The following is a 12,015-nucleotide window of genomic DNA, read 5'->3' on the forward strand; positions in this document are numbered from 1 at the left end:
CATAGTCCCTGACTCAGCTCGGTCTCAGCATAGAAGCAAATGCAGTTAGAGAGATGTAATTATGGGGGCTTCGTTTCTGCAGGGGGCTGGTTTGCACAGAATGAGGTTTTGAAGGCACTCTGAGGTAGGACTGGAAGAACCGGACAATGATGGAACATAAGAACAAGTGATCCACGGTCCAACGTCTCATCTCTTGAAGTTCTAATAGCTTCTAATAGATGTCATGTTGTGAACCCGAGTCAAATCCCTAGTGAAAACATCTCGTGGTGCAGTGGGAGCACCTCACACTCACAGGAATCTCCTGAAAGGTGCAAGGGGTTAATCTAAACAAGATGTTTGGGAAAGTTTGCTTTCAACTGACATTCTGTATTGAATGTTGCCAGTGGTACAGCTGGCCAGCCTAGTCCTAAAGATGTACTCCTCACAAAATAACTGAGTTCAAGTACTGGCTCTGAATTCTGGGCTGGAGCTCTGAGTCTCTGTTACTGGAGCTCCAGACTAATCCCTTGAAACAATGTAATTCTAAAACCCATTTGCTCAGGTCTTGTCTTTGTCTTATTGGTAACAAATAAAATATATTTATTACTGATAATATTTCTGTGTTTTAAAAGGGCATCAGTTCTTCTGTGTATATGCACCTGCCAATAAGAGGAATGAGATGGAGCTCAGCAGTGTTGATGTTAGTTGGGGCGCGAGTATGAATCTGCGTGTCTATTTAAGGAGGACAAGTAATCAGCATCTTTCTTTTCTCTCTCTCTCTCTCTCTCTCTCTCTCTCTCTCTTTCTTTTTCTCTCAGGCTCCATACTTTTGGCCATCTAATTGCTGGGAACCTGAGAACACAGACTATGGTGAGCGAGGGAACCTGCTGGCTTACATCCCAGAAATATTTATCACGCCAAATATGATCTAGTATTTGGTAGTATCAAATATGCTGTATTCAGTATGCGGTATTTTGATGTAAATGTTTTGCTAGCAACAGATACAAGCTGAAACCAGGCGGTGTTAATTAAAACCGAAAAGTTAAAGTGTGGTGTGAAGTGACACGGGAGGTCTGCCTCTTTCACAGTTACAAAACAGCCTACAGTAGGCTGGATGTGTTACTGTAAACCCCAGAGGAGCAGATGCTCTCTAGCCTGGCAAGGTTCTGTCCAGCCACCGGGCAGCTGTTCCCCGATGACCAGTGATGACTCACTGATATCTGAGTCAGAGCAGATTGAACTCACCCTAACCAAAATGGTGGATGATCAGGGAGATACTAAATCCAATCATTGGCTTACTCCTTCTGTGAGTCTGTGTGTGTGTGTGTGTGCACATGTAGGTGGATGTGTGTGGTTCTGTGTGACTATGTGTGTAACAGGGAGGGGATTTATTCCAGTCAGTGGATGAGATGTTGCCTCCCAGGGTTCGTCTCTGCCTGTCTCACATTCTCTTCCTCTCCTCCATCACGCCTCCCAGCCATCTATCTGTGCAAGCGCACCATGCAGAACAAGACCCGTCTGGAGCTGGCCGACTACGAGGCGGTGAGTGAGCACTAAAACCAAATGGAAACGGCTCCACGCTCCCCAGAGAGAGGGAGGACACAACAGGCTAATCTCGCCAATAGCACGGCGGCTACGGGGTCATGTGACTATCGCTCTAGTCAATCAGCTGTGTTATATGGGGACGAGTTGAAAACATGACTGCTCATTACCTGTGAGGCTGGTAGCCCCAATAATAAACTCCAAGCAAAGTCTGAGTAGCGGTAAATAAAAACGCAACTAGTTAAACCATTAATAAAGTAGGGAATACAGTCACCTTTTAATATTACATTCTAAGATGAATGTATTCCTTGGAGTAAGCTAAATCATGCTCCTAGCTGGAGAGTATTACATCTAAGCCCCAATGAGTGGTTTAATGCTATTGCATGTCATTTGGGTCATTCCAGGATTTTGGTACATTTCAGGGGTGGTCACTTCTGAAAATTTTATCTTCAATTTGATCATTTTAAATCATATATTTATAATCTACAGGTTATAAACTATTAAAAAGTTTGATTCGTCAATCTCAGATATGGAAGCAGTTTTTTCTTTATTAGATTGGTGTGCAGTAAATTGGTATGCAGTAACAGGGTTGCGACTAACAAGGTTGCAAATTTAGGCTAAGTTGTGGTCTACCCCAGGAACAGATGCTCACTGTAAAATTTAGCTATGTATACAAGATCAAGGACAAATATGGTTATATAAGTATATAAAGTAAATTTTGACTCTACTCAATATTAGTCTTACAATATGAGGAACAGGGTTGCATTCACTGAGTGACACACACAACTTGGACAAACATATTTGGAAAAAAACCTTGAAAATTGTTAGAGCACTTACCATTTTTCTTGCCATGTGGGAAGGAAATGTCCTTGTGATGCAAATTCCTTTGTGCCAGTACACAAATATTTTTAACCCTTTCTCTGCCAGATAAAATTCCTTATGGTAACAGGGCTGCGCGCATGTTGTGGGACACAACTTAATAGTGTAAAAACTGTGACATGCAATACAATGTAGACCAAAGAAGTTGTTTTCATAAGTAAAGGAGATGCATTTCAACAATATACAATAGGAAGTAATTTATTTAGAACTTATTTTAATTGTTAAATTTGGCAAAGGAGTTGGTCACCCAATGTGTGGGACAAGAGAAAATGGGCATTTTTTGAGGTGGTTCAAAGGTATTCGGTCTTTTGAATAATATCTAAGGCGCTTATTTTTCCACCAAATTTTACAGTTTGTCTTATAACAAGTACAATGTTTAAAAAAATAGTCATTTAGATATTTTGTATTATTATTTTGTATATTGTACCCAAATTCACTTTTGACTCCTGAACTTTGAACGTTGTGGTTCCTCCTCTCTCAGGAGAACCTGGCGAGGCTGCAGCGGGCCTTCGCCCGTAAGTGGGAGTTCATCTTCATGCAGGCCGAGGCCCAGGTCAAGTAAGTGCCGTTGTCAGGGAAACCGTGTCCGCGCGCCGGCGCCGTCACGCGTACCTGTTGTGGAACAAGAACAAGCCGAGACCAAACACACACGCGCGCGCGCGGCAGATGTCCTCTCTCACACTCTTGCACAAATACGGCGCTCGCGCGCACGGGCGTTCTGTGTACACTGTGCGGATACGGCCGTGATTTCGTGTGTTGAGTTTATTGACGGTTCACCTGTGGTTGTGAAAAGCGCTATACAAATATATTTGATTTGATTTTTGGTTTATTTGGCTGTGAGATATCCTTCGGCTGTATCGGCCGCCCTCTGTGCGCACGTCGGCTCGACACCCCCCTCTCATGGTGGAAGGGTGTAAATGCGAGCCGTCCCCGACTGTCCCATCCATCACTCACATCGGTCGCCCCACACCGCCGTTTATTCTCCGGCTTTTCCCGGAGAGAACATCTTAGAGAGCGTAGCCTCCAGTGAGGAGAGAGACAGAGATGAATGGAGCACACTCGGGGGGAAAGAAACGGGATGAGCAGAGGGAAGAGAGTGTGACGGTGCCATAAATGTCACTTACATAAGAGTGAACCGGCAGCGTTGGAAATGAATTCGCCGCACCTCCCCGGTCTGCAGTTTAGACCAGGACGTGCTGCCGTGGCCTTTCTATTGCAGAGTGTCTGTGAGGGTCACTGTGATATTCCTGAAATATTCAACTCCTTCACTGTTGTTCTTAGTGGGCGGTGTGTTCATACTGTACATTTCTACTCTAATCGTTTAGAATTGACAGGAAAAAGGACAAAACTGAGCGGAAGATTCTTGACAGCCAGGAGCGCGCTTTCTGGGACGTCCACCGACCAGTGGTGTGTGTAGATATGGACTTCAAAATGGACAGACCCAATATTAGCAGTTAATCTTCATCATGCTGGGAGCAAGTCACACAGAAATAATCCTCTTACATCTGTATATAATGAATGAAAAAGTTTGATGGAGGCTAGACACTTTAATGACTATGGATCCACTGGGAAAGATTACTGAGAAATTAATTACTGCCTATGTGACCCACAGCCAGGCTGTGTCAACACCACAGAAATGGACATTAGGAAATGTCGGCGCATGAAAAATCCCCAAAGGGTCAAGAAGGTACGTGCGTGTGTGTGCGAGTGTGTGTGTACGTGTGTGTGTGGTGCCTCACACTGAGCAGAAAGATAACAAGTGCTATTTCTTTGGGCTTTAGTCCGTTTATGGAGTGGCAGAAGACACACCGACACAAAGTCCTGTACACACACACTTGCAACAGAGCAGGAAAGACACAAAAGAGGACGTAGAGAAGGAGGTGAGTGTGTGTGTGTGTGTGTGTGTGTGTGTGTGTGTGTGTGTGTGTGTGTGTGTGTGTGTGCATGAATGCATGCTTATTATTTTCGTCATCTTACAATATTATACAACTTTATAACAGCAATACATCAAAATGTCAAAAATGCATACATAAAAGTAAAACGAATAGAGCTGTTAAAAAGCTTTTTTTTTTGAAAAACATTTTTTCACATCCTACAGATTCTTTTCTTGAACACTCAGCTGGATAGACATTGCATGAAAATGTCCAAAGTAGCTGACACGTAAGTAGAACTTCACGTTACAGGATTTCCCAGCCTCCTCTCCTCAGTTCTATGTCCCCTCACAGCGTGAGCCCTCTGTGCAGGGAGGAAACGCCGCTTCGAGAATTCCACACTCAGGAAACTCTTAAAAGCTCTTTCTACAATTGGCAGCCAATCAATACATGGAGCCATAGCCCAAAGCTTTTAGGTTGACTTAAGGTCGACCAAAGTCCCTTTGCACTTGCACTTTGGGTTTTCTGCACTCAACAAAGCACGGCTCGGAGCCCTGGTGATTTCTCTGACCTGCTCTCTGGCCATTTGTTTCCTCTTTTGTTCTTCCTCTCTCCCTCCTTCTGTTTCTTTCTCTCTCTCTCTCTCTCTCTCTCTCTCTTTCCATCTTTGTCTCTCACTCCCTCTCTCTGTTTGTCTCTTTATCTGTTTCTGTCTGTCTCTCTCTTTCCCTCTCACTGGGTCTTTCTCTTTTTCTCCCTCTTTCTCAGTATTGAACTATTGATCGTCTAGTCATCCTATGGGAGAGGGTTTGTTATTAGGTAGCAGTGGAGGTATGAGTGAGTGCTGATGCAGTGTAGATGAGGATGGTGAGGAAGGTGTAGCTTTTACACTGACAAACCAGCCGTTAGCCCTGGACTGAAAAAGACCATCCCGACCCTGGTTCTGGACAGCTGGAGTCCAGCACTCTTTGGTGGTTTAACAGGTGTTTTTGAGCAAAGTTAACATCATCCGTAACATCTACAACATTATTTAACATAGACCTACCTCAGGAACATCTGGATACATATATATTCATACTCACATGTGTACAGTACAGATTTTATATTTTACATTTTATATTGTCTTGTTTATGTCTTTTTGTCTACACTCATTTTTCTAGTACTAACTATATTCCAGAGTCTATTTATTGTTTATTGATCCTCTTGAGTTATGTTTGTCAACAGTGTGCAAGTGTAACATGTCATACATGTGTTGCTCTCACCAAGACAAATTCCTAGTATGTTTAACATACCTGGCGAAATAAAGAGATTCTGATTCTGAATCACCAACTAATTCTGAATTACCATCTAATCACCAACCTGTGCCATTTTCAGTAAACATGTAAAATTATCACTTTTGCCCTGTCACTTTTTGGCCATAGTCAGGACCAAAGGCAATTCGGAATCAAACCTCCTCTCGTGTTCATGAACGTCACGGTCTTTCTGAACCAGCTATCATTCAAGAGCTACACTCTAATCTCTACCTGATTACTATTTTGAGCGTCGCTAAATTTCTAACCTTAGAGCTTTGTCTGGGGTTGAGAGGATTTGATGTTGAGTGTGCACTCTTGTGTTGCAGGCTGATGAGTTACACGGAGCAGTACGTGGAGTACGACCCTTTCCTGTGCACCCCGGAGCCCTCCAACCCTTGGAACAGCGATGACTGCACTTTCTGGGAGCTGGAGGCCAGGTTCCTGCCCCTAGTTTACCAGTGTTATCAGCACACCTCTCCCTCCAGGGACTTTTCCTCTGATGCTACTGTTTCCAGACCCGATAGCTCTGATAGCTGAAAATGAACTGGACAATATACGATTTCATTCTAGTAAAATTTCGAGGAATTACTTTTGAGGTGCCCTTAGGTGACTACATAAGAATAACCAAAATAGTACAGATACAGAATACAGATATATCTCCATTTTACACACACACACACACACACACAAATGTTGTATGCACCTATCAGCACTGAAGTCTCCTCTCCACATTTTTTTTACCAAGAGCTCAGATTCCCTATAATGTCTTTCTCTGTGACACTGTCATGCTGAATTATGTAGAAATTAATTTTTCCAGAAGCATATAATCATGGTGACTAATGTCGTTTAATGTTTTATTCATATTGATTAATTGCAGGTTAAAAGTAGACCCCTTATGAACATTTATGGCATTTACAGTTATAGCATTTACATGGTGACATTATTCAAGGAAGTTTGAAAGACTCATGTAAGTAGAGACACGCTGCCCCTCCCCCCGACGCTGCCGTCTGTCTCACTCTGTGTCTCCTTCTTCATCCTGCAGTAAAGACCCCAGCCAGCAGCGGGTCCGGAAATGGGGTTTCTCACTGGACGAGGCGCTGAAGGACCCAGTGGGACGGGACCAGTTCCTCAAGTTTCTGGAGTCGGAGTTTAGCTCTGAGAACCTGCGGTGAGGTTCTGGGTTCTGGTGCCGTCCCCTCCTGCATCTCTGCGCTCTTTTTCTTCTTTCTTCTCCCCCTCTAGCTTTTCCACACCAGAGCTCCGCTCGCTGCGTCCCCCGCCGGCCCAGATACGAGCGACGGTGCTGGTGTGACGTCCGGCTGAGCCGCTGGATCACACCTCCCGCTGTCGGCGATGTGGGACGGCTTGTGGGTCGGAGGGGCCCGGTGGGTCTCTGAGTGGGGTCAGGACTGCGACAGGAAGGGCCTGAAGGGGCTTCTGCAGATAAGACACAGGTCGGCGAAGCCTCCGGGGGCGACGGCAAAAGAGATCAAACCGTCGCCCGTCTCTGGCCCCTCTTCCGGCTGCCATCTCCACTATCTGCTGCCCCTAGCCTCCGTCTAATAGCTTCCTGGGAAGCTGTTTTGTGCAGGCCTATGCCACTTATGAAGCTGTCAGGAGAGTGGATATGATGTGTGCTCAAGAGCCTGCATGTCCCGGGGCTCCTTAATAGCCTGAAATGCTTCAATATTGCAGGGTGGGTGGAGATCAATAAAGATACAGAGTGTTATGTGGGGACAGAAGAAGAAAGGGAATTTTACCCTCCTCCCTCTCTCTCTCTCTCTCTCTCTCTCTCTCTATCTCTCTCTATCTCCGCTAGCTCTCAGTGCTGTATGTTCTCCACACAGCTTCCCCCAGCAGGTTATGGGTATACTAATGGAAGACTGATGGTTAAGCAGTATCTGCCCCATTCTGCCCCATGACAAGGAACACACCGGAGACACATTTAGTTTGTTTGCCAATCTGATACTTTTTTTTATTTTACCATTGTTCTCTCAATATGTTTTTTTTTATTGGATGCATATCAAAATGAATATGATGCAACTTAATAAATGAATGCAAATGACAGTACCATTTGGATGTTGAAGAGATGAATTCTGTATCGACGAGTGCCTCGGTCCAACAGAACAAAGGGATTTGTAAACAGAGTGAATAATCCTGAAACGCTCTTGAATCAAACAGGACAAAACTATTTGCAAGCAGTCATGGAACCTGAACTATGGACAATAAATCAACAAATAAAGCATTATGATCTGTTCAAAAACACTTCCTTGAAGATTCAGTGCAGTTCATTTGCAGAGCTGCTACATTTGAACATTTAGTGATGATTTCATACTCTATGCACCCCTGGATATTAAAAGTTACAGTTAATAGCCAAAATGGTAACTGCTAAGAACTCGAGGGCCTTCCTCTACACACACCCCTCGATATGCATGAGATCCGAGCTGAAGATCAGTCCCATGCTGAGAACGTGGATGTTACGGTGAAACTGAACTAACCCGAGTGCTTCTGGCCTCTGTCTCAGGTTCTGGTTGGCGGTGCAGGATCTGAAGCGGCGCCCTCTAAAGGACGTGGCGGCCCGGGCTCAGGGCATCTGGCAGGAGTTCCTGGCTGAAGGTGCACCCAGCTCCATCAACCTGGACTCACAGAGCTATGAGCGCACCAGTCAGAACCTCAAAGACCCTGGGCGCTACAGCTTTGAGGATGCCCAGGTAAGACAAGACCACATCTGCTTGGATTCATTTGATAACGTCTTGTATTTCTTAGTAGCCAAAGTAACTTGAGAGAAGAAATGAATCAGGACCAGGACCAATGACGCTCTGAAGGTTCCGGTGGTTGGCACATTTTAGCTTTTTTTGGTCTTTTTTGGTCTAACTAATAATAAAACTAAAAAATAAATAGAGCTCACTTCATTACTTTCAGTTAAATATGTACAGTATCAATGAATGTGCAAAGACTCTTGAAAAAAATTCGTTCATTAAATTTTGTATGCAGTTGATCAGATTTTATAATATAAAATATATTAAGTTTAATCTAAGCACATTATAAAGTAGATCAACCTAGAATTGCAGTTTTTTGGACTGTGATAACATTCCAATAAACTAATATATTTAGTCTTGACCAAGGTGAGCCACTGTTTAACAATGTAAACATTTATTTTTTATTTTTCAATGTCAAGCCCTTTGTCTTTGGAGCTAGAGACCCAGATATGGTGAAAGAAATAAGAACTTTTGGGGCTAGAGACCAGATGTGGGCAGGTCAGGGAAACAATAACTTTTTAAGGTGTCATTTTGACGTACTTATTTTTCTAAGGAAGTTTTAATTTTCTTTTGTGTTCTCTTGGGTGCAAACTGAAAAAATCTGACAAGTCTCCTCTATGTGCAGAGATTTTGGTTTTGGAACTTATTTCCAAGCTTTCGGTAAAACCGTGTTGTCTCTGGAAATTCTGCAGTACAGGTAACTTTGTCAGGTCGAGATTAAAACGTGTACCAGTCCAGAGACCGATGAGTTTGTCTGAGCTGAGAAATGAGTCATAACTGGGTTTCACATTAGCTGCTTCACACAAGACAACTTACCTGTCGTCCGTTGGGTCTCACAATGAATCAGCACATTTTCAGACACAGAAAGTTTCCCCCTTGAGAACACTTTGTCCCACTTATCGATCTCCCTTTGAATCTGGCCCACACATTGAGAAAAGCAGAGCCATCTCTCACATACGACGGCCTCTCTTAAGAATGCTGTCCGTCTTCTGTTCCTAACAAAACATTCCCTTCATCATCAAAGTTCAGCTCAGGGCAGTGGCACAAGTTCTCCCTGCAGACCGTCCACGTTGGTGGAGGCTCCTCCATCCATAGTCATCCTCTGCTCTTCTTCTCGTCATCAGGACCACATCTACAAGCTGATGAAGAGTGACAGCTACACCCGCTTCCTACGCTCCAGCGCCTACCAGGACCTCCTGCTGGCCAGAAAGAAGGTGCCTCACAAACCCGAGCTCGTTGTAGTTCAAATTCATGGTTTAAGATTTTAGTAGCTGGGAAAACATCACCGCGTTTGCAAGACTGAGCTGTTGATGTTCAGTTGGTACGTTGTGACTTTCTCTCCGCAGCCCGAGACGGAGCAAGGCCGTCGCACGTCCCTGGAGAAGTTCACTCGCAGTGTGGTGAGTGGACTAAGAGGGCACAACACAATTGTTTGAGGGTTGGTGTTAACTGTGGCCAAATGGCACTTTTGACGCCCCCATATGGAGATTCTTTAGCGTGACAAATGTGTGCATTGGTGAGGTTCATAACGTGCTTCGGTTTTAAACACGCGCGCTAGTGAACCTATTTAAAGGAATATCTGTCATTGAATGTCTGTGTGTTCCCCGTGTAATTCCACGTTAAAATATAAGCCTTTGTGTCACAGGGCAAGTCCCTGACGGGGAAGAGGCTGACGGGCCTCATGCAGTCGTCCTGACGGGACCGGGGCTTCGGGTGAGCCCAGCCGAGCCCAGACCAGCTGCACTCTGCTGGGGAGGAAGCAGCGCGACTGGAGCCCACTGGGCCGAAAGCGCAGCTACGGACTCTAGACGGCATGCAATAAGTCCACAAAATCAAATAGAAACAGGGACGGCGTCTACGTTTAACCAACCATACACAACTCCTTCAGTTACATCAATGGCTGCAGATATGAATGTCCGATTTATACCTCCGAGATCACCACATGTTCATTTGAATCTTTTTACCAGCACTGGCAACGGGTGTGAACGTTCATTCCTTAGGCTGCCATTTGGGAAACCCTACACCCCAGTTCATCCACTTCTTATGAGCGGAGACCTTCAGAATAGGGAAACCACTAAGCTGGCGTGTAAGTGGACAATGGCGTGAGCAGGTAGTCAAATGGGATGCATGCGTGTTGGCTTCAGAACATTCCGGAAAGAGAGGGAGAGAGAGTGAGAGAGAGAGAGAGAGAGAAAGAGAGAGGTAGCAAGGGCTTCTCATCGCTGTGTATTCTCGGCAAGGTTTGCACACTGCTTTTGATACTACATTATGTTTGTCAGAGTCTTTTGGGATATCAGGGGCTCTTAATGCACAATCCAGCTTGATTATGATCATTTGTAAACAGTCTGATTTTAAGAACCATGTTTCTTCTTTGCAGTTTATGGAAGCCATCAACAGTGTTTCATCATGTTTTTGTTTCTCTTTACAATGCCTAATTAAGCGGAGACACTTTCAGAATGTATAATTTAGCTAGGGGTAGTATGGCTTCGGGTGGATATACTGTATCTGGGACATGTAATAAGAGGAAAATAACAGACTGGGAACACTGAGAATATACTAACCCAATGACCGTGATCTTTACAAAGCATCCTAGATATGAACTAGTAACAAAAGATCCACCTAAACCTAACATAGGTCTACTAATGTGTCAAACCCAGAGTTATAGCTGGTACGTGTTAAGTGTATTTATTTAGCTTGCCTGCCTAAACGAAAATGTAAATATAGTCGGAATGTAAAAGACATATATGCTTAAGAGTAGTGCTGCAGAGGTGATGAATCCATCGTCCACGTTATCGTATTATATACCCTCCAAAGATGGTTTTAAGAGCACCGAGAGGAAGGGCTCGCGCAGAAGTGCCAGGCAGACGCGTGAGCTTCCGCCGAGCCGGGCCCGGGCTGCCAACTGTGGGACCCCGTATATCTTAAAAGGGGTCGCGAAACGCTATCACTGCCAGAGCTACGCAGAGGGGGTCGCTGCCCAAGATGAGGGCCTCGTCAGCTGAGATCCGTTGAGTCGCTACGGACTCTAATTTTCTCCCTCAGATTCCAGGTAGAAGTGATTGTGTTGACTTACATTAGATTAAATTGGTGTATACAATGTATGTATGAATGCACACTGCAGCAACTCTGTGTATAGAGACCGCTGTGTAGACTACTGAGAGTGATTATAATTAGAGGCACAAGTGCTATAATGCGCACAAAACTATGCATGGAATATTTTTAAAGAATTTTACAGCTTTTAGTTTTTTCAGAGATAAAAACGAGTATTACTAGATCATAATAAATAGTAGGACGTGATGTCCTGGGTCAACCAATAAACCTTCAGTGTCTGTCTGGGGTGTTTCTCTTTTGTTCTGGGCTTCTGTTTATCCGTTTACTGGGTACGAATTTGTGAGGTACTTGTAAATTCCAGCATCAGCCCAGGGGGTGAAAGTGGAGCTCGGCCTGAAACTGGCTTGCAAATCTATCCTAACTCTGGTTTAAATATTTTAAAATCTAACATGGGTTATGGTTTAGTTTAACAAAGGGGTTTATTAGATCTGCATATGCATATGCTTTTAGGACTGATGGAAAAGTATCATAGATGATCATAGATGATGCTCCCTGAAGCTGGTGGAACATTTGGACACACCTACTCTGTTTATTGTTATTACGTTTGACATTACAAAACAGGGAAGATGACAAACCAATGAA

General features: G+C 44.2%; 1 protein-coding gene across 1 annotated transcript in view; it reads left to right on the forward strand.

The window, feature by feature from the left end:
• Nucleotides 1–11,655, forward strand: part of rgs6 (regulator of G protein signaling 6) — a 56,150-nt gene extending 44,495 nt beyond the window's left edge. The window contains exons 6-18 of the mRNA XM_077017577.1: nt 798–849; nt 1,457–1,521; nt 2,882–2,958; nt 3,726–3,807; nt 4,013–4,087; nt 4,182–4,280; nt 4,499–4,560; nt 5,890–6,000; nt 6,606–6,731; nt 8,088–8,274; nt 9,447–9,536; nt 9,669–9,722; nt 9,968–11,655. Coding sequence (XP_076873692.1) covers nt 798–849; nt 1,457–1,521; nt 2,882–2,958; nt 3,726–3,807; nt 4,013–4,087; nt 4,182–4,280; nt 4,499–4,560; nt 5,890–6,000; nt 6,606–6,731; nt 8,088–8,274; nt 9,447–9,536; nt 9,669–9,722; nt 9,968–10,018 — 1,131 coding nt within the window. The 3' untranslated portion in view covers nt 10,019–11,655. The remainder of the gene's footprint in view (nt 1–797; nt 850–1,456; nt 1,522–2,881; nt 2,959–3,725; nt 3,808–4,012; nt 4,088–4,181; nt 4,281–4,498; nt 4,561–5,889; nt 6,001–6,605; nt 6,732–8,087; nt 8,275–9,446; nt 9,537–9,668; nt 9,723–9,967) is intronic.
• The last annotated feature ends 360 nt before the right edge of the window (nt 11,656–12,015 follow it).

The sequence above is a fragment of the Brachyhypopomus gauderio genome, chromosome 9 (assembly GCF_052324685.1).
Source record: "Brachyhypopomus gauderio isolate BG-103 chromosome 9, BGAUD_0.2, whole genome shotgun sequence".
Lineage (NCBI taxonomy): Eukaryota > Metazoa > Chordata > Actinopteri > Gymnotiformes > Hypopomidae > Brachyhypopomus > Brachyhypopomus gauderio.